Below are 21,890 nucleotides of genomic sequence, written 5' to 3'. Positions count from 1 at the left end.
AACAAAATACATTTACAAAACAAAGTGTGGATTTACATTAGCTAGAGGTGTTTAGATCTAAATATTAGTTTCGAGTTTTGTCTTTGCAAGGTATCACACTTTCAAGCAATGGTAAAAGTTTTTTAAAAAGATCCAGTCTGGTGACCTTGCCTAGGCCAGAATAATGTCATCATCTGCTGCAGCCATGAGGTACTTTTTGTTAGTCTCTTCTCCAATGAGCATACTGCAACATTGGAATAGACATGATTGTGTCATCTATAAACCGGCACCTCAGTCCAGGAAATATAAGATAATGGACCGAATTCATTAAAGCTCTTCAAGACTGGATAAGATCATGGGAGAACCTGGGTGATACAGCATGGATATCATAACAATCATTTGCTATTAGTTGCCAATCCTGGACCAGATCAATTTCAGAATTGCTGTATCACCCAGGTTTTCCCATAATAGTCTATCTTCTTAAGTCTTGGAGAGCTTTAATAAATCAGACCCTTTGTCAGGGGAAGTTCTGTGATCTCTGTGAGTGCTAATAATACCCGGAAGTGTTAAACTTACAGATTACTGAACATTCATGTACATACTATAAACTTGGCTCCATTTTTTCCATTTTAAAATGCTCCCAACCTAGTAAGTAGTGGGCTAGTTAAGGCTAGCCAAAGAGAAATGGGATCCATCTGGCTTCGGCCAGGTGGGTAAAAATGATCCCAGTCCGTTTTCTGGAGCATTACACCTCAGCCGGATCAGGGTCATGAGACCCTTCTTCTTTGGAGGAGGACCTTAAACACCCTATTGCACTAGGGTACACCATGGCTTTTATTTATGGAACATGTCACTGCAGCTTCAAATTTAAAAAAAACATAAAAAAACTTCCTGTAACTCTAGGCTGTCATCTATCTGCCCACTGGGTTCACCCAAGCCTGGGCCCACACTGCCTCAGGACAAGGTGTTCTGGCCTGGATGCCACAATGGCCAAGAATAAGGACCACCCCTGCTGCCACCATAAAAAAAAAGGAAGGACTAGATCCAAAATATGTATAGCAGACTTTTATTTTTAAAAGAGGTATTATAGAGCTGTATTGTAAATACTAAGGACAGGTTTAGACCTGCTTTGGGATTGAGCAACCCGTGTGGCTCCCTACAACTGGCAAGGGGTCATTCTCGAGACATACTCGTCTTTAAAGAACCAACCTCTGCACATTTAACCCCTGGGAGCAGTACTGGAACCTTTCACCTCTGCCCCCTTCATTCTCTATGGAGCTGCCTCTGGGAGAAGCTGCATAACGCCACCAAGAAGGAGATGCTCCCTGGCACGAGGAAGCAGTAAATGCACCGCAACCTCATGGACAATGTGAACATAGCCTAACTCCTATATTAAGGAAAAAAAAACCTTAAAAAATGAACCCAACTAGTCCAGTGCAAAAACACAGTTTGGGAGAAGGGTAAGAAGGTGCTATAAGGGGTAACACATGCAAGAATACTGGAGCAGACAAGTCTTCAGTCTTCACACAAACACATTGTAACAGTTACAATACTAAAGCAATAAATTTACGAATCAAGCCTGTTCGTAAAAGTTGTATTTTTTACCTCTATGAACAAAACTTTCCCATAACATGACTGGATAGAACGGGGAAGTGGAGAAGAATGTGCTAAATTCCAACCCTGCATATTGGTGAAAGAATCAGGCAATGTATAAAAAAAACAGGATGGGTGGCATTCTGCATGATCAGTAGACCTCCGCTAGTTTGAGCTTTACCATTCTTGAGCTAGCCCATGTTACGTGTCATCCCAGTTGTTTGTCGCTCACCCCTTTCTAACATTTACTCTTCTGAAATCATGAAGCAGAGAAGACTCACTCTTCCAATGCTCCTGGCTGTTATATTCTTGATGAGCTTCGTCTGGTACAGGGGTAAATTTTTGGTAAGGAACTCAACTATGTGATATTTCTTTCTACTTTTATTTTAACAGTGGTCCTCCTTTTTTGTATTTATCACTAGAAAATCAATAGAGAGTCAATATCATTTTTTTTGGATAGATAGATGAAAGATGAAAAACTTTTGTTTTTATTGCTTTCCTAATGATGTTGATATGTCAAAGTAAATGTTAACTATGTAATGGAGGCTACACTTGTCCTATCTTTTGGCCACACATTTGAAATTCAATAAAACTTTAAATTTTTATTGCGGTAATCATGCTCAGCCCACCTAAGCTTCTTCTGATTCCTTTCACTCAAAATTGCCTAACTGTAGAGTAAAGGTATTGGATGGAAATTTTTCTATAAAGTGTAAGAAAATTTGAATTGACAATTGAAATACCAACTGGGGTATTTTTTATATCATTACATACCTTTGGGATAGGGTCTGACCTTAGAATTAGCAGCTAAGTAAGTAGTGTAAGGTAAGTTATGTTGTGTTGGGCATCAGAGCTCATCCAAAGGATTCTGCCGCTTGAACCTTTCTGGTTTGTCACTGTCTACCCAGCTATGCATTTCCATTCTTGCATGAAGTAACCCATTAACCATGTATTCTTCATATTTGATTAAGCTCCCCAGTTACCTGTCCTTGATTTAGACAAACCTTATGGTAAGACCAATGGCAGTAGGTAGGTCACCAAGAGGCCCCATAAATACTTTGGTTTTGGACCCCTTTCTGGCATAAAGGAACCAGCACATGCCGCTTGAGTCTTCTTCCAGGTTCTTCTTACATCACCTGATCATGCATGCGTGAATTTGGCACTTTTTTATATTGCCCAGAAAGCCCTTTCTGCAAATGCCGAAACTTAGGCGTGCATAGAAACCTGATACATGACATATGTGGCCCAGGAAGCTCTGGGTTTCCCATTAAGTCAACATACGCATAATGGCACCTGGTTGGCCAACTTCCATATGATTCTGTGGGTTTCTTAAGATATTCCAAGTAATGTTATCGGATTTATATGGTAAATAAATATGTTTTATGTTTTCAATTGCCATTTATAGGATTATTTAGGGAATGTTCTTCAGACCTGCCAGTTATTGAACAAGAGTGAAAATGTTCCAAACCCTACAGCCAGAAAAACAGAGCTCCAAGTGAAAATTGACCACATGTTTGACAAAATTGAAAAACTCATCCCCATTGCTCCATTCACCTACTTTAATAGAACAACAAGTGGAAAGTAAAGCACAGCATTTATTGTTAATCCGAAGGAGCAATACTGTGTTGGAGAAGACCTGGTGGTGCGGATTGATATGTACGATCACCTGGGGGATAGGAAGAGGTACGGAGGGGACTTTATAAGAGCCAGGCTGTTCGCTTCACAGCTTGGAGCTTCTGTGTCTGGACAAATAGAAGACTTCAACAATGGATCGTACCATGTGCGCTTTCATTTATATTGGACAGGGACTGCCAAAACCTCTATTTGGTTGTTCCATCCAAGCGAAGGGGTTGCTGCTGTCTGGAGGGCAAGGCATGCCAGTCAGGGAGTACTTGGGTTTGAAGGAAAGTTTGAAATGTTGGGAAAAGATGCTGTGACTAAGTGTGCTTTCAAACTCAATGAAGGAAAAGGAAAGGAAATCTGTGAATACCTAGACCCCCTTTATGAAGAAGCCTTCTACTGCTTCAAAGTTCCCAACTTCACTTGTCAAAGTCTGAATGAAATGAGAGGTTACAAACTTCAAATACTGCATATCACTCCTAGTGAAAGTAAACTATTTGAAAGGTATTGTTTCTTTCAACTCTGCATACAATGTCTTCTGTAGATACCCTATGGTATTTTCTTGTTGAATTGGTTAGGGCTATGTTGTTCAGATGCCAATTTTCTAAAGCTGTGTATACGTGCCAGAGTGAAGTGTCAGGGGAGGTTGGAGGGACCATGGGGAACATCAGTCCTATAGATGCCATGGAATCTCCTTGAAGGCCTTTGAGATTGTAGCTGGGTTAAAGCCTGGACAGCCTGTTGTCCCATTGTGTATTATAGCAGTGTTTACCAACCTTTTCAGACCTATGAACCACTAAATGCACGGACTTCAGACCACACGTGCATGGGGAGCCGTGTGTCCATCAAAGGGGAAGAAACTTCCCCCAGAGTGATGTCATAATGACAGAATCCACCCAATCCCCCATTGCAGGTCTGAGCCTGTGATGGAAGAATGGGTGGGTTGTGTCCAGAGACACCACCCACCCACCCACTGCCCTGAGCCTACAAACCCTACGGGAGACATGGTCCACAGCTCTGGCCAGTGCGATCCTCCCACCAACGGGGTACCTCTCCTTCTCCCGCTGCGGGGGCGCACCGGCCAGAGCCGCAAACCTCCAAAATTTCAGTAAAGAAGGGCCTCTGACTTTATTTATAGGGCCCCCCTACACTTATGGTCAGTGGAGTAGGATCCCTTACATTAGTGATATGATCACCTTAAATTTGTGCTCAGTAGAAGAGGTGTCTCCGTGTTGCTCAGTGAGAGAAGACCCCCCCATTACATTTGTGGTTAATAAAAGAATTACCCAATTCTTTGGTGGCAAGAATGGGTGGCATGGGTAGCCAGAAGAATATGTGTCCCCTCTTGATAGTCATTGCTAGAAAGACCCTTTACTTTTATAGTAATTAAACTATGTGTCCCCACTTGATAGACTTTGGTGGAAAGACCCTTTACTTAGGTAGCCATTAGAATATGTTCCTTCCTTGATATTCATTGGTAGAAGACCTCGTTACTTTAATAGTCATTAGAATATGTGTCCCTCCTTCATAGTATTTGATCGAAGTACCCTTTACTTTGGTAGTCATTAGAATATGTGTCCCCTTTTTATAGTCATTAGTACAAAGGCCGTCATTAGAAAATGTGTCCCTCCCTGTATAGTCATTGGTACAAGGCCCCTTTACTTTGGAAGTCATTAGAATATGTCTCCCCCTTAATAGTCTGTGATCAGAAAGTCCCTTTACTTTATTGGTAGAAGCAACTTTATATTTAGTGGTAGAGTTCGCCTACTTTGGAATCATCATGGAAAAAGTTCACATCTTGCTTTGGTGCCTCGAACCCCTTAAGCTAAAGAACAGGTTTGCTTTAACTTCTGATTATTGTACTGTATGGTAATGATTTAACATTTACAAGTAGGTAAAGAACATAAATATTTTTTTAAAGGAAATACTTTTCTTTTTCTCTTTTGAAGGTCAAATATCGCTGTTGAAATCCCTTAGACATTTGACTCTATATCCATCAGTGTCTGTGGAGGTAAACTATCCTTACTTTTTCTGGTAAAACTTTTTTAAAAGCATACAACTAGGTATGCTTTATTTCATGATGCTGTGATTATATAATAATATATAAATAATAAAGCTCCTTTTTATGTGATTATTATCATTAGCACTCCAAAAATCCAATCCATTTCTGCAGCACCCACCTTTCCTCTATATACTTCTCTATACTATATATATACCCTATTTAGTTTGATCATTACTGTTTTCCAATCACGTTTTCCTGATTTTCTTAGTCTTAAAAGAACCCCTCAAGCCGAAATGCCAGACAGGAATGGGTTCTCCTCTGCCGAGCGGATATTTTTATAATAATATTTGGCAACCTGTCTATTGTGACATGACAGTCTACAAAACCGGGGAGGACTTTGTAAAATGCCTGGAGAGGAAAAAACTCTTCCTAAGAAAGAGAGATAAGAAAAGAAAGGGAGAGTGGGGAAAAGGAAGGAATAGGAGGGAAAGAAGACAGAAATGGAGAGGGGAGAGTAAAAAAGGGGAAGGGATAGAAAAAGGGAAGAGAGAGGACAGAGACAAGGGGAAAGAGGGGAGATGGGGAACAAAGAGAGTGGAAGGAAAAGGGGAGAGAGGGTGATAGAGGGAGGAGAAGGAAGGGAAAGAGAGATGGAGGGATAAATAGCAGAGGTGAGACAGTGAAGGGGGAGAGAGAGAAGCCAGGGATGGAGTCGGGGAGAGAAGACAGAGCAGAGAGGGAAGAGAGAGGGAGAAGAGAAGGAGTGTCAGATGCACAGATCCCTGCACTGGAAGTGACCTTAGTATAATCACTCTCACTTTATGCATCCTGTTACTGTGGACCTTGCTTCCATTTCCACATAGAGATGTTGTAATGGCGCCCCCCTAGTGGTCATGTCACCGCAGGCAATAGCCTAGGTAGCTTTGTGGGAAACCTAGCCCTTACGCTAGCCATGAAGTGCAAAGTGTACAGAACAGTGTCCTTAGAAATGACATCACCCAGCCACCTTATACATACATCATATGTGCTCCCTTGGAGTTACTGTCTTCTCTATAGCCAATGCTGAACTCAGCAAATGGCAAGAAATATGCTAGTAGAAAGAGAGAGCAGAGGGATCATTTCATCAGTTTTCTGCCTCTCCCGTATGGCCCAATCACAGATTTAGGGCAGGGGAAATGACCAGGATAATGCATAACTACACCTACTTAGCTGCACAGGGCTGTGTAAGTCTTAAGACTGGATAAAATTAAATACAAATCTTTTTTTGGCAAAAATGCCCCCTTGCATGTATTTCATCTGACAATTTAGATGATTGCATTTTCAATCATTTCTAATGCATGTGGTTGTTTCCCACAGTTGTGAAGTATTTCCGGTACCAACGGTCAGGGTGGAGTGGTTGGCATATGGCTCTGGAAGCCATGGATATGGAAAAGGACATTTACATCTCCTACAAGAGACACGGATATTTACATCTCCTCTTCTGCCAAGCGGATATTTTTTATATAATAATATTTGGCAACCTGTCTATTGTGACATGACCGTCTACAAAACCGGGGAGGACTTTGTAAAATGCCTGGAGAGGAAAAAACTCTTCCTTATAGGGGATTTGACATTGCACCAGTTCATCATGCACTTCACGGAAGACATCAAAAGTAAGTCGTAACTTGCAGCAACTTTATAGATTTGTAGCAGGTAAATGGTATTTAGCTGTCGTGGGTCTTTCCCTGGTTATGTCTTCTTTTTTTGCATGGGGGGTAATGTTAAAAGATCCAGACTTCTACTATTTCAAAGAGGACATGTACACGAGTACAAAGCAAAATCATGCAGGCAAATCAGTGAACCTTCATTCTTCTACCATCCAAAACGTCATAATGGATTGGTGATATCATTTTGCCAAGTCACTAAGACTGGTGCAGACATATGAGGACTGGTGAAGACTGGACAGTTGCACAGGGGCCCACAACAACTTAAAAATTACATTTATATTTGATGTAAGTGGGTTGGTTTAATTTGTGGGTCAGAGGAATCCCAGATATCTAGACATCAATTCTGTTTGTCAATTGAATGGGACATTGATAACCAACTGGGGTTACCAAAGAGCTTTCATGAAGAAGAACAGTTCCTTGAAATCAGGGACAGCTGAGAGGTAAAAAATTGTATGCTACAACTGTTGTACAGATAACAAGCACTTTGATTGCAGATGTGACCAATCTACCGGAGAGAATTTCAATGATAAAGTTTAAAATTATCCTATTTTTTTTAATTCCATTTTGCAAATGCTAAAAGCATGAAAATGTCCACAATTTTACCAAAATTGTACCAATTAAAAAACTCTCAACAGTCATTAGTAATAACAACCTGTTACTGTATTATATGCTCTGTACAAAAGCTCTTAGGGGCCAGTTGGTGAAAAAAAAACCCTAAGCAAATTCATCAGAAAAATAAAATAATGGAAATAGAAATACAGTTACTACTTGTTATCAGTACAACAGTTGTTGCATACAGTTTCATACCTCTCAGCTGTCCTTGAGTTGGAGGGACTCTTCCTCTTCAAAGTTCTCCCTACCTCCCAACTGTTCCTGATTTTAGAGACTGTTCCACTTCATACCCCCTAATGAACCTGATTTGGGGGGTCAGTTCCTTTTTTTAAGTCTCCTAAGTTTAGAGGGACTGTCCCTCTTCATACTTCCCAACATCTCCTGATTTAACTGTCCCTTTCATAGCTCCCTCTAATTTACAGGGACTATCCTTCTTTCTACCTCCGAACTTCTTCTGATTTGGAGGATTTGTCCTACTTTATACGTCTCAACTGCCCCTGACTTGGGTTCTCAGGGTCCCTGTAAATTCATTGGTACAAGGCCCCTTTACTCTGGAAGTCATAGGAATATGTCTCCCCCCTTAATAGTCAGTAATCAGAAAGTCCCTTTACTTTATTGGTAGAAGCAACTTTATATTTAGTGGTAGAGTTCCCCTACTTTGGAATCACCATGGAAAAAGTTCACATCTTGCTTTGGTGCCTCGAACCTCTTAAGCTAAAGAACAGGTTTGCTTTAATTTCTGATTATTGTACTGTATGGTAATGATTTAACATTTACAAGTAGGTGAAGCACATAAATATTTTTTTAAAGGAAATACTTTTCTTTTTCTCTTTTCAAGGTCAAATATCGCTGTTGAAATCCCTCAGACATTTGACTCTATATCCATCAATGCCTGTGTGTTACAGCATGTATGAGCAAATAACTAGGTATGCTTTATTTATTGATGCCGTGATTATATAATTATAACATTGGTTAGTAAAATCAGATATTGAAAGAAGTAAAGTAGATGTAAGAGATTAGGGTCAAATCTGCAGATAAATCGGTCTGGCTGGTTTTCCTGAATGTTTTGGCATATGGTTGTGTTGACGCATACACATCATTTATTATATAAGAATTGAATTAAAGTGTGTGGCAGGTCTATTTCATGCTGGCACCTTAGGTGGAACAACGAGTTTGGCTTCACATTGATTTGTGAGAATCACTGATCACTAAATACAATGGCCCTGATTTTTTAAAGTTCTCCAAGGCTGGAGAAGATATACTTTCATCAGTGCAGCTGGGTGATCTAGCAAACCTGGAATGTATTTCTTAGAATGGAATCCTGGAACAGATCCATTCCAGGTATGCTGGATCACCCAGCTTCACTGATATAACTGTATCCTTGCCAGCCATGGAGAGCTTTAATAAATCAGGTCCAATGAATAAACTCATTGCATAAGTAAATACATGGACCTGATTTATTAAAGCTCTCCAAGACAGGGAAATGTAGAGCAGTGTTTCCCAACCTCTCAGCTGTCCTTGATTTGGAGGAACTGTTTCTCTTCATAGTTCTCCCTACCTCCCAACTGTTCCTGATTTTAGAGACTGTCCCACTTCATACCCCCTAATGAACCTGATTTGGGGGGACCGTTCCTTTCATAGTTCCCCCTAATTTAGAGGGACTGCCCCTCTTCCTTCCTCCCAACTGCTCCTGATTTGGAGGAACTGTCCCTCTTCATACCTCCCAACTGCACCTGATTTGGAGGGACTGTCAAAACTCATACCTCCCAATGGACCTGATTTGGAGGGACTGTCCCTCTTCATACCTCCCAACTGCACCTGATTTGGAGGGACTGTCACAACTCATACCTCCGAATGGACCTGATTTGGAGGGACTGTCCCTCTTCATACCACCCAACTGCACCTGATTTGGAGGAACTGTCCCTCTTCATACCTCCCAACTTCTCCTGATTTTAGAGACTGTCCCACTTCAAGCCCCCCTAATGAACCTGATTTGGGGGGACCGTTCCTTTCATAGTTCTCCCTAATTTAGAGGGACTGCCCCTCTTCCTACCTCCCAACTGATCCTGATTTGGAGGGACTGTCCCTCTTCATACCTCCCAACTGCTCCTGATTTGGAGGGACTGTCTCTTTCATAATTCCCCGCAATTTAGAGGGACTATACCTCTTCCTACCTCCCAACTGATCCTGATTTGGAGGAACTGTCCCTCTTCATACCTCCCAACTGATCCTGATTTGGAGGGACTGTCCCAACTCAAACCTCCCAATGGACCTGATTTGGAGGGACTGTCATCTTCATAGTTCCCCCCAATTTAGAGGGAAGGTGTTCCTACCTCCCAACTGCTCCTGATTTTAGAGACTGTCCCATATCATACCCCTTAATGAACCTGATTTGGGGGGACCGTTCCTTTCATAGTTCTCCCTAATTTAGAGGGACTGCCCCTCTTCCTACCGCCCAACTGGTCCTGATTTGGAGGAACTGTCCCTCTTCATACCTCCCAACTGCACCTGATTTGGAGGGACTGTCCCACTTTCTATCTCCCAACTGCTCCTGATTTAAAGGGACTGTCCCTTTCATAGTTCCCTCTAATTTACAGGAACTATCCCTCTTCCTACCTCCCATTTGCTTCTGATTTGGAGGATGTGTCCCACTTTATAAGTCTCAACTGCCCCTGACTTGGATCTCTCTTCTTATTCCCCCCTGATTTAGAGGGACTGTCTCGATTCATACCCCCATCTGCCTTGATTTGCAGGGACTGTCCATCTTCAAACCTCCTCCTTAATTTGGAGGAGCTATCCCTCACGTAGATTAAAGTTCCTTTGCCGGAAAACTCCAACCAAGAAAAAAAAAAGAAAAATGAAGATTCCATTAGGAGATAAAACAATGCCTGCCTTTTCTGCAATATTCGCTTTTAACTCATAGCATTATTTTTTTCTGCCTCTAAATGCCTCGCTCTGAAGTCCAACATCAATCAACCAGCTTCCTTACAGCCCAGAACCAGCTCCTAGACTAGGCATTGAAAATAGAAGCAGCATATTAATTACCTCTGATTTGTCGTATTACCATCAAGCTATTCATCAGAACTGATTCAGATACATTGCATTAACAAAACATAATAAATAATATATTAATGATTGCAGAACTGTATCACTTTGTATCTTTTATATAGGTCTGGAGTTCAGCTTGTTTGTACGCAGCCTGGAATGGAGAACAAAATAATATGTAATTAGGACATTCCAATCTATCCATGCGTCATAACAGGCCATAGGTTTTCCTGTCTATTGCTTTATTGCCCGCTATTTGCTTTGCACATGTAATAGCTCCCAATGATCAATTTTCTAGGGATCATTGTGTCAACTTTCTCCAAAGAGACAAAGTAGAACTCCTATTTTTAGACAACAGTAATGATAATTCACACAACCAAAACCATAGACTGCTCCATAAACAGTAATCAAAAGAGTAAATGATTCATGTATACAATAGTTTAATCTCAATGCAGAATAAAAGAATATTATTGCTGTAATGTCCACTTTAATACAAGGATGTCCCCTGCAGTACCCCTTATTGTCACTAGATGTCAGTCTGATAGACAGGTTCATACAACCCACTTCCTCTGAGTCCAGGTCATCCTAACTCCACCCAAGCCTGAGAACTGACACTGAAAGGAAAATCAGCACAATGGTTATATCTCTCTCATTATGCTTACTCCTCTAATCAGTTTTCTCACCCTAAAAACAAGAAACTTTGGTAACTTTCACATGTGCTGCTCTGTTTCCAAAATTGAAAGAGCCAAAAGCAATTAAATGAAAGCTGTGGTCCAGGAAGTAGTCAGGCTGGATGATGCTGAACGTCCTCCTCGCACTTTTTTGGCTCTGTTTCTGTGCTGCAGCTTCTAATGTATATCGTAAGAAGCTCACAGTGTGCAGTATATTCAGAATATGGTCCGGGGGGTGGGAGGGTGGTGTCGGTACAACATAGATGTAATGAAGTGGGGGGGTCTGAGGGGAAGAGTCAATGCATGGGGGGCTATAAAAACAAAGAATGGATATGATAATAAAATAGTAATAGTAATATTAATAATAAACAGAGAATGGATAAGATCTTCTAAAATAAAATAAAATAATAATAATAAAAAACAGGAAATGGACACGATCTTTTAAAGGAAAGGAAATAACAATACTAATAAATAAAGAACTAAAAATAATAATAATAAATATATAAAAAGTGCTTTAAATCACCTTATTTCAGCGTATTATTTGCAATCATGTGGCCTTCAATGATTTCATGGTATTCTTCTTCTGTGGGCTGTGGGAAGGTCTAATAAATTCCTTGCAACTTTTGGAGATAGGAGTAGGGACACTTTTGGCTCAAAGTATGGCAGATCCCTCCTACATTCCCCTATTTTACAGATCATAAATTGTTAATGCACGCCCAAAAAAATAATAATTACCAAGTGTTTTTTTTGCAACTACATTTCCTGTATATTCATTTTTAAAAATGGCAAATGGAATCATTTAAGGTTTGGATATAAATTAATACTTGATAATACCTACATAAATTTAATAAGTATAAATAAATATATATATATATATATATATATATATACATATAATAAAATTACACAAAATATATATTTATATATAAGGTTTTTTATTACAAGTTTATATGTTCATCCAAAAAGAGGAACAATTGAGAAGAAGTTTAGATTTCTGTCAGATGGGTTAGGAAATTTAAGTTTTAAGAGTCAGAATTCCAATCCAAGTTAAAGTTCTGATTACTGAAAAAAGTTTAATTATCTCAGATTTGGAGTCTATTATTCAGTATTGTATTATTATTCAGTGTCAGGTATATGTGTGAGATATTCCAAGTCAAAATTGAGCTTGGATTGCTCATATTTTGAGTTTTGATCTGAAGTCAAGTTTGAATCAACTTCGTTTGAAACTATCCGACCTCCGCTAATGAGGAGAAAAGGGGACATAGGGAGTAAAAGACGGACAGCAGCTCCAAAGCAGGGACAGTTGCTAGGTATGCTGTCGATGATCTCTGCCCTGTTGTGTTGGAGCTTAGAATGTTGTAATGATGTCCCCACCCCGCCATTGCAGAGAGGAAGGGAAAAAGATTTCTAATGCAAATTCAGCAGTATTGGTGTTGATGGTTAAGCCAAAGCAGGAAATGAGGTGCAGCAGTACCACATCTAGGATCAGTGTAAATATGTATTTATTTTGCAACCTTTTGCCTGGCTCTGACAACATATAACCCACTCTTTTCTTGCACAGTTTCATGGTTTTCTTGCACAACCTTGGTTTATAACTAGAGCTGTATTGACTGTGCCTGCATATTCCAGTCTTGTTTCTGCTCATATTAGACCTTGGCGCTTTAGAAATCAATGCGGCTGTAATGAACAGGTGCAGCCAGGACTGTGAAGACTGCCGGTGGTAGATGTAAACAGCTGAGCTGTGGCCATCAGACCCATGTCAGTAGTCATCTGTAGAATGGGTTGGGTCAGGTCAAGGGAAGGGGTAAACAGAAGTGCATTTTGTTTTCAAGTACGCTTATTTTTTATGGTTGGTGATAGCTCAGTTCTACTTTTAAAAATGAACTTGGATGATTTCTCAATTAGGGTGAAATTAATGACACCTAGCTAAAGAAATGCAAAATTCTCTATATAACTCTGCTTTATGTATGTCAATGGATCCTGGGTCACCACAGGTTGGACATGAAAACCTTCATCACCCTCCCCATAAAATGTTTAATATTTTGTAAACTCGGCAGGTTTAAGGGGATTTTTTTTACCTAATAAAAACATCAAACACACCCAGACCTGTTCTAAATCTCCATTTCCAGTTGTAATAAAATCTTATGAGCCACCTGTGACTTTGGGTTACAAGTCAAATTAAAGTAGATGTAAAACTTAATTAAAACCAATTCAGTGATTCATTGAAAACATGAAACAGATGGAGCGCCCATCACATGACTGGCTCTCATCAAAACATAGAGCTCTCTTTTTTCCCTTAACATGGAGCTTACATTTAATTGGTGTGGGTGACCTTTGTGTAAGCACCGAGCTGATTTTGGCACGCACAGATTTGTAGGTGCTCTGCATCAATCACAGGTCTGGGAACAATCCCTGAGACCGCCATATTTTCCACTGGCTCCACATTGGCCCTCCTTGATCTTTGGAGTTGGATCATTGGATCCCCTTCGAACATCATTCCTGCCGTGTGGGTTTGTCATCCTTTCTTCAATCCCAGTGCTGCTAATTTCCTCCATTGCAGAGAAGGGAGTGCAGAGTGCAGAGAAGGGCAACTAAACTAATAAAAGGAATCGAGGAGCTCAGATATGAGGAGAGATTAGCTGAACTGAATCTATTCTCCCTTGAGAAGAGACTTATAAGGGGGGATATGATCACCCTGTGTAAATATATAAAAGGTCCATATAGAGAACTCTCTTCCCCATTATTCACTTTGAGGTCGTTACAAAGAATAATGGCGCGCTCTTTGCATCTGGGGGAGAAGAAGGTTATATACGTAAAGAAATCTTTACAGTAAGGTCTGTCAAAATGTAAAATAGGCTTATGAGACTAATGGTTGGTTGCCCATGCTGCCCCTCTTTGTAGTTCACTTCATTGGCTTCCATTTCACCTTAGAATCAAACTCATCTCCTGTGCTTTACCTTCAAATCCCTCCACAATACTTGTCCCACTTACGTGTCTGACCTGATAGAAAAATACCCCCCTAGCCACTCTCTTCTCTCCTCCAATGATCTTCTAATGACTTCTTCACTCATAACCCCATCACACTCACGGCTCCAAGACTTTTCTAGAGCTGCCCCGACTCTCTGGAATGGTCTTTCTTGTCCTACTCAGCTTGCTCCTACTACTCTTATGTACTCAAAACCCACTGCTTCAACCTCACCTACCCTTCTTCTTCTGTCTTCTAAACCCTCACTACTTACCCACCATTCCATATACCCCCTCCTTTTGTGTGATACTTCCCCCACCTCCTAGATTGTAAGCTCTTCGGGGCAGGGTCCTCTCCTTCTCGTGGGTCACTGTCTGTATCTGTCTGTCATTTGCAACCCCTATTAAATGTACAGCACTGCGTAATATGTTGGCGCTTTGAATATCCATATGGTAAAAGCATTTAGTGGACTATTACTGTAAAAATAAAAAATAAAAAAATAGTTGGCATGGCCGGGGAGCAGGCCCTGTGCCCTCACCTGTCCTCAATCTGCCTCTGTCCTTTGCTGTTCCCTCAGTCACAGAAGTATTGTATGCTGTGGGCTCAGCTCCACTATACAGCGAGGACGAGCTAGTAGAGGACAGTCAGCAGCTACTGCCCAGCCAAGATCTGGAGGAGACATCCGCTGCTTCCTCTGCTAGACAGGCAAGTAGTCATGAGGAGTGTGGCGTGGGAGGTGGTGTTGCGAGCGGTCAGGCTCCTGACCCAGAGACCGTTGAGGAGGACATCAGCGATGTGCATACACTACTCGATGATCATGAAGCCAATCGCACGTGGGAGCAGGGTGAAGAAGGGGCTCCATCATCATCATCAGGAGAAGAGGATGGCAGCTTGCCCATGAGGCAGCCGCTGAGCCAGCAAGGTGGTAGCATGGCTGGTAGTCAGCAGGGTGGCAGCAGTGGGAGGTGGGGGGCCAAATGTGCCCGGGGTAGACCACCTGCTTTGCAGCAGCCTACCTGCCCGGGAAGTAGTGGTGCAGGGGTCAAGGAGGCAGCGGCGGTAGTAATCAGTCAGTGCGGAGTGTTGGGGAGAAAATCCTACTCGGCGGTGTGACAGTTTTGTGTTAGGCCGTCGAAGGAGGTTAACATGGCCATATGTAGAATATGTGGACAAAAGGTGAAGCGTGGCCAGGGTGCCAATGTTGGCACCACGGCCCTGTGTCAACATATGCAGTGTCACCATAAAGTGGCTTGGGAGAACTGTGCCTCCGATGTGGTGGTCCAGCCTGCCGCAGCAACCACTACATCACCCAGTGGCACGCAGCGGCTTACAGGCAGTCAAGGCTCCAGCACCTCAGCCGAAGGGAGCTGTATGTCATTTCCATCTTCTGCTGGTCCAGATGCTCCTCCCCCTCCTATTTCTCGTCAGTCATTCGGTCAGCAATCGATCACCGAAACGATTGCCAAGAGACAACAGTATGCATGCACTCATCCAATGGTGCAGAAGCTGAATGTGCTCCTGTCCAAGTTGCTGGTGCTGCAGTCCCTCCCTTTCCAAGTGGTGGACAGGTGGTGCACCTTTCAGAGAACTGATGGCTTGTGCCAAGCCGAGGTGGAGAGTCCCAAGCCACCATTTCTTTGCGAAAAATGCAGTACTAGCCCTGCACAAATATGTAGAGCAGAAGGTGGGCCAGTCCTAAAGCTTAGTCTACATGGACTGTTTCCCCAGCGTTTAACCTGAGGCTTTTAAAGCCCATGTTTGAAGTGCATTCCAATGGGTTAATCTACACCAGGACGTTTCCTTCAGGCAACGTTTTTGAGCGTTATCTTAAACGTTGCTTGCAATGTTTAAAAAATTAAAACGCTGGATAAACGCGGGAAAACGAATCAAATCACTTGAAAACGCTTCCATTGAGCTCAATGGAGGCTTTTTCAAGCATTTTTAAGCAACGGGGGCTTTTAAAAAACGTTTTTAGCAGGACTTTGGACCCCTTTAATAAGGAGACTCCCAGATCTCCACCACCCCACCCTGGGGAATGAGAACAGTGATAGATAAAACCCCTTACTCATTCCCTGAAAGGGTTAAAATATATGTAAAAAGTTGGACGAGGCTTTAATGTTACAGTACTTTATTGAATGTGTGTGTTTGTGTAACTAAACTTTTTTTTTTTAATATTGAGGCGCCAGCAATAGGCCTTAAGTTTGTTTAGGAGCGACTTGAGGAAATCTATGTTAGCCCTGAATCTATTGAACTTGCTTTGTTTAAGAGACTTCAAAACTTCCCTACATTATCAAATAAGGATAATCATAAGCTTCAAGAACTAAGCGATCTTCTTGTTGAGTTGGAAACAGCAAAGCTAGATGCAAACCTTCCAGGCCTTAGCTATTTGGATACTGCTCATGGCGTGAATCCAATTATACCAAAATTGCCTTATTATTCTCAAGAGAAATGGACTATGGTGGGCTCAGAATACAAAAGATCACAACAAGTCAGCTATCCACCTTTCTCCTTTTTCTGCAAATTCATCAACAAGGTAGCGAGAGCTAAGAATGACCCGAGTTTCTCATATTTTGATTCCAACAACACTACCACCTTATCTGCCATGTGCGACACCTTAAGCAAAAAGGGTAAGGACATGAGGAGGGCAGTCTCTATCAGGAAGACTGGAATTTCGCCTAGTACCTCAAATACCAGTAAAGGAACCAAAGAAGAGGAAACCTGGTGGTCCTAACCTTCTGTGCCCCATTCATAACAAGCCACATTCCCTCAGAAAGTGTTTGGTGTTCAAGAAAATGGTCTTCCCTACAGGACAACCAGAGAAAGCTGTGAAAATGTACGCCATTTTAGATGACCAGAGTAGCCGATCATTAGCAAGCCCAGAATTCTTTGACCTCTTCAGCATCGGGGGAGAGGCCCAATCATACACACTGCGCACATGTGCAGGCCAAGTGAATGTTTCAGGAAGAATTGCGTATGGGTTTACAGTAGCTCCCCTCTTTGAAGATGCGCAGTTCCCACTTCCTGCACTCATCGAATGTGATCAGCTACCGAACAACAGAGAAGAGATTCCTACTCCGGACGCAGCCTGTCACCAACCTCATCTCAGGAGCATAGCTAACTACATTCCCCCTTTCGAGAAGGGAGCAGAAATCTTAATTCTTTTGGGTAGAGACATACCAAGAGTTTACAAAGTACGCCAGCAGTACAATGGACCTAACAATGCTCCTTATGCACAGAGGCTTGATTTGGCGTTGGGTTGTCATGCCTAGACAAAACACGAAGAACCTATAATGTGAGTTCCTACAAGACGAACATATTAGGAAATAGACGTATTTCTTACACAAGCCAGTGCTCATGTCATTATCTTGAGAATCACAAGACTGACCAAAGTCTAAAGCTACTCAGCAACATGAAAGTGGACATCCGTAATAAGATCATAACTCCTGTTGATCTCAACAACACATGCTTTTAAACTACCTGTAATGACAATAAAATAGCTCCCTCCATCAAAGATAAGGAATTCACCGAGGTAATGGACAATGATTTTGTTAAAGACAGCTCCAATAGCTGGATGGCACCTCTACCCTTCTGCAGCCCAAAAGCAATCCTTCCAAACAACCAAGAGCAAGCCATGTCTAGGTTTACAGCACTTAAGAGAACAATGAAAAAAAAAAACCTGATATGGAAAAGCATTTTGTGGAATTCATGCAAAGAATATTAGACAACAATCACGCAGAACCAGCTCCACCATTGAAGAAGGGTAAAGAGTGCTTGTATCTCCCATTCTTTGGAGTCTATCACCCTCGCAAGCCAGGGAAGATCGGCTTTTGTCACGTGCTAACTTAAGGCTTCACAAGATTGTATCTAACAACAGTGAGGTGATGGAAGATTTTTATCCCAATGACCATGCTTTGAACTTGAAGAACCTAGACCTAGCAGAAGACTTGTCGCCCCTACAAGATGAAGCCTACCTTGAAGTGTCTAAAAGATGGAAAACAAGTTTCTAAGAACAGTTCTCTTTATAAACTGAATCCAGTAAAAGATGGCCAAGGCATGATGAGGGTTGGTGGTCGTTTAAATAGAGCAAGGTAACCAGAGAAGGAGAGGAACCCTCCGATCATACCAAGCAAGCATCATGTAGCTACTTTACTCATCAGACATCACCATGAGCTAGTTAGCCATCAAGGGAGACACTACACTGAAGGCGCCATTAGATCTGCAGGACTGTGGATCATTGGAGTAAGAACAGTTATTGCTACCATACTACACATACTACAAGTGTGTCAAGTGTAAAAAATTAAGAGGGAAACAGGAATTGCCTGCTGACAGATTAGGCATAGAACCACCCTTTACCTATGTTGGGCTCGACGCTTTTGGGCCATGGACAGTAATAGCAAGAAAGACACAAGGTGGTCAAGAGAGCAACAAACGATGGGCAGTAATGTTTACATGCTTAAGTATACGTGCTGTTCACATTGAAGTGATAGAATCAATGGATACATCTAGTTTCATCAACGCTTTTAGAAGGTTCGTATGCATTAGAGGTCCAGTGAAGCTACTAAGATCAGATTGCTGAACCAACTTTGTTGGGGCATGTAAAGAATTACAGATTGATTCAAGTCAATTTAAAAGGCACTTGAATAAGCAAGGTTGTGATTGGAAATCCAACCCACCACATTCTTCACACATGGGTGTAGCATGGGAAAGAATGATCTGCATGGCGAGATGGATTCTGGACTCTATGCTCCTTGATGTGTGTTTTACATGACTGACTCATGGAGTCTTGACAACTTTCTTAGCTGAAGTGGTCGCCATTATCAATTCTAGACCTCTAGTTCCCATATCTTCTGATCCAGAGGATCCAGTTATTTTGACTCCAGCCCCCTTTTTACCCTGAAATCAGGACTGGTCTCTACACCACTAGGGACTTTCCACCACTTAAGAGCCAGTGGAGACATGTGCAACATCTTGCAGACTATTTCTGGGAAAGATAGAGAAAGGAATACCTCTACCTTCTGCAGGGGCACCGGACATGGCAGGCACAAAGGCCTAACCTACAAGTAGGTGATTTAGTCCTGTTGAAGGACCAACAAGCACATCATATCGATTGGCCTATGGGCTCAATCTCTAAGGCTGTTCAAGACGAAGTTGGCAAGGTGCAGGTGAGGACTGTCAGAGATGGATCTGTTAAGATTTTCTTCAGGCCAGTCACAGAGACTGTCTTGCTCCTACATTTAGAGAAGTAGTGTGGCATCAGACCGGGTGTTTAGTGTGGCAGGGGCCATAGTTACCCCAAGAAGAACTCGTCTGTCCAAAATGTGGAGAGACTGACCTTTGTCAAGATGAATCAGGCGTGGATCAGCCAGGATTCCCACCCACCAATGCCTGATGCATCTGAATAGATGATCCATGCCGCCTGACCTAAACCTTGACAAAAGAGACCGGTTTCTTCTGGCTACCTGCCTCAGCTACTACTCTGATGCTTCCACCCGCCTCATGCCACACATCAGATGCCAAGTGCTCCTTCTTTCACCCACCTTCGTCAGCAGGTATTGGTATTGCCACCCACCGCCGCACTCTGTCACCGGGTCACTTTGTGGTCTCATGATGCTGCTGCTGCCCGCTCCACACTATGTCACCTTGCCACTCTGTGGTCTCCTCATGCTGCTGCCACCTCCACACTCTGTCATTGTGCCACTCTGTGGCCAGTTATCCCTGTGGTAAATTTTCTGACACCTGCTCCGAACCCAAAAGTTACAAGAATCAAGAGGCCCCACTTTCACGGTCTGTATTCATACTGAAAATCCTGATGCTGCCGCCACCTCCACACTATGTCACCTTGCCACTCTGTGGTCTCCTCATGCTGCCGCCACCTCCACACTATGTCATTGTGCCACTCTGTAGCCTCCTGCTGCTGCCCCCACCTCTAGACTCCGTCATTGTGCCACTCTGTGGCCAGTTACCCCTGTGATAAATTTTCTGACACCTCCTGGTTCTAACCCAAAAATGGGAACGATTAAGAGGCCCCACTTTCACGGTCTGTATTCATTCCTAAAATCCTGATGCTGCTGCCACCTCCAGACTCTGTCATTGTGCCACTCTGTGGATTCCGCCTGCTGCTGCTGCTGCTGCCGCCACCACCTCAGTCACCCGCTCTCCTCTGCCATTGTGCCACTCTGTGGCCAGTTATCCCTGTGATAAATTTTCTGACACCTCCTGCTCCCAACCCAAAAATTACAAGGATCAAGAGGCCCCACTTTCACGGTCTGTATTCATACTGAAAATCCTGATGCTGCTGCCACCTCCACACTCGGTCATTGTGCCACTCTGAAAACAATGGACAATAGTCAGAGTAATATAAATTTATATATCTATGGTTCAGGGTTGGGAAACCCTAAACGTCATGCCTATGACCATAAATATGGTACTATAGGTGGTACCAGTGATGGACACTGTTGAAGTATACTTTTTAGTTTAAATGTGTTAAATAAATTCTAAAAAGAATATTAGTGCAAAGTTTTTAAAGTTTTTTCGTTCCTCAGAAAATAATCTCAGTCTGGATAGAAAAGCCGGTTTGGTCCTAGGAAGCTGTAGAGAAGGACCCTCAGTGTAGATGTAACGGCTTCTCAGCAGAGGTCCAACATATCCTCTGCTGTTTCAAACATACATTACATTAGGTGGTTAAATCAGTCTTTGTCAACTTTTTTTAACATGGGGGAACCCTTCAAAACACTTTCAGGGAACACCTGCCAATATTTATGATGTGCCAGGTTTTTAGTACTTTAGAATGGGGGTCAATGGGATGAGTGTCCTATACACTGGCCATTGGGAAGAATGTCACCCTCTCTTGGATTGTAAGCTCTTCGGGGCAGGGTCCTCTCCTCCTCCCGTGTCACTGTTTGTATCTGTCTCTCATATGCAATCCCTATCCAATGTACAGCGCTGTGTAATATGTTGGTGCTATAAAATTCCTGCATAATAATACAGATATCCCAAAAAAATTGGTGTTAGTTTAATTGACCTGAGAGTCACAAATTTCTCATTGCGCAAGGAACCCCTAGCAAACTCTGTTTGGGAAACCCTGGGTAAAGTGTGTGCAAGTCCAATTATCTAAAGCCAGAAAGGATTTACTGTATCCAAAAAAATATAAAAACGTGACATACACTTTAAATTTAAATGGTCAGTGAAACAAACCTTTACCATTCTCCCAGCACTCAAATTCAGATTCAGTTTTTTAGATTGCTTGCTAGCTCCACATTTGTAAGTAATGTACATAAAACTATTTCTTGTAGGTCAAGAGTAGGTGTAGAAATAGCAGAAAACATGGCGCCCATTAAAGTTACAAAATGTGATGGTAAGTATATGGATACATTACAATGTACAAGAAAAAATTGTAATCAGATTCAAAACCATTTTTTGTTCTCCTTTGTTTTCCTGATCACTTTAGAAACACCAAATTTGTTTGGAGATGATCAATGTGTTTATTACTTTGATTGTATAATTACTATCAAAAGCTACATAGTAAGTCAGGTTGAAAAAAAGTCCATCAAGTGCAACCATTAGGGAAATAAACAAACGTTTAACGTAACCTTGGCATGTTCATATGGCATAGAATGTACAAATTTGTGGTTTCTGTGTTCCTAGATAATCCTCTATCTTTACAGTAAACGTCTGTTGTCAGCTTAAAAAATGCCAAAATG

General features: G+C 42.0%; 1 protein-coding gene across 1 annotated transcript in view; it reads left to right on the top strand.

The window, feature by feature from the left end:
• The first annotated feature begins 1,770 nt into the window (after window positions 1-1,770).
• The window catches only part of LOC140334744 (NXPE family member 4-like), a 26,082-nt gene continuing 5,962 nt past the window's right edge, over window positions 1,771-21,890 (top strand). Inside the window, 3 exon segments of the mRNA XM_072416984.1 lie at window positions 1,771-1,917; window positions 2,975-3,693; window positions 5,139-5,200. Coding sequence (XP_072273085.1) covers window positions 1,771-1,917; window positions 2,975-3,693; window positions 5,139-5,200 — 928 coding nt within the window.

The sequence above is a fragment of the Pyxicephalus adspersus genome, chromosome 7 (assembly GCF_032062135.1).
Source record: "Pyxicephalus adspersus chromosome 7, UCB_Pads_2.0, whole genome shotgun sequence".
In the NCBI taxonomy this organism is placed as follows: domain Eukaryota; kingdom Metazoa; phylum Chordata; class Amphibia; order Anura; family Pyxicephalidae; genus Pyxicephalus; species Pyxicephalus adspersus.
Note: the sequence above shows the minus strand (reverse complement) of the source record. Positions and strands in the feature narration are given on the sequence as shown.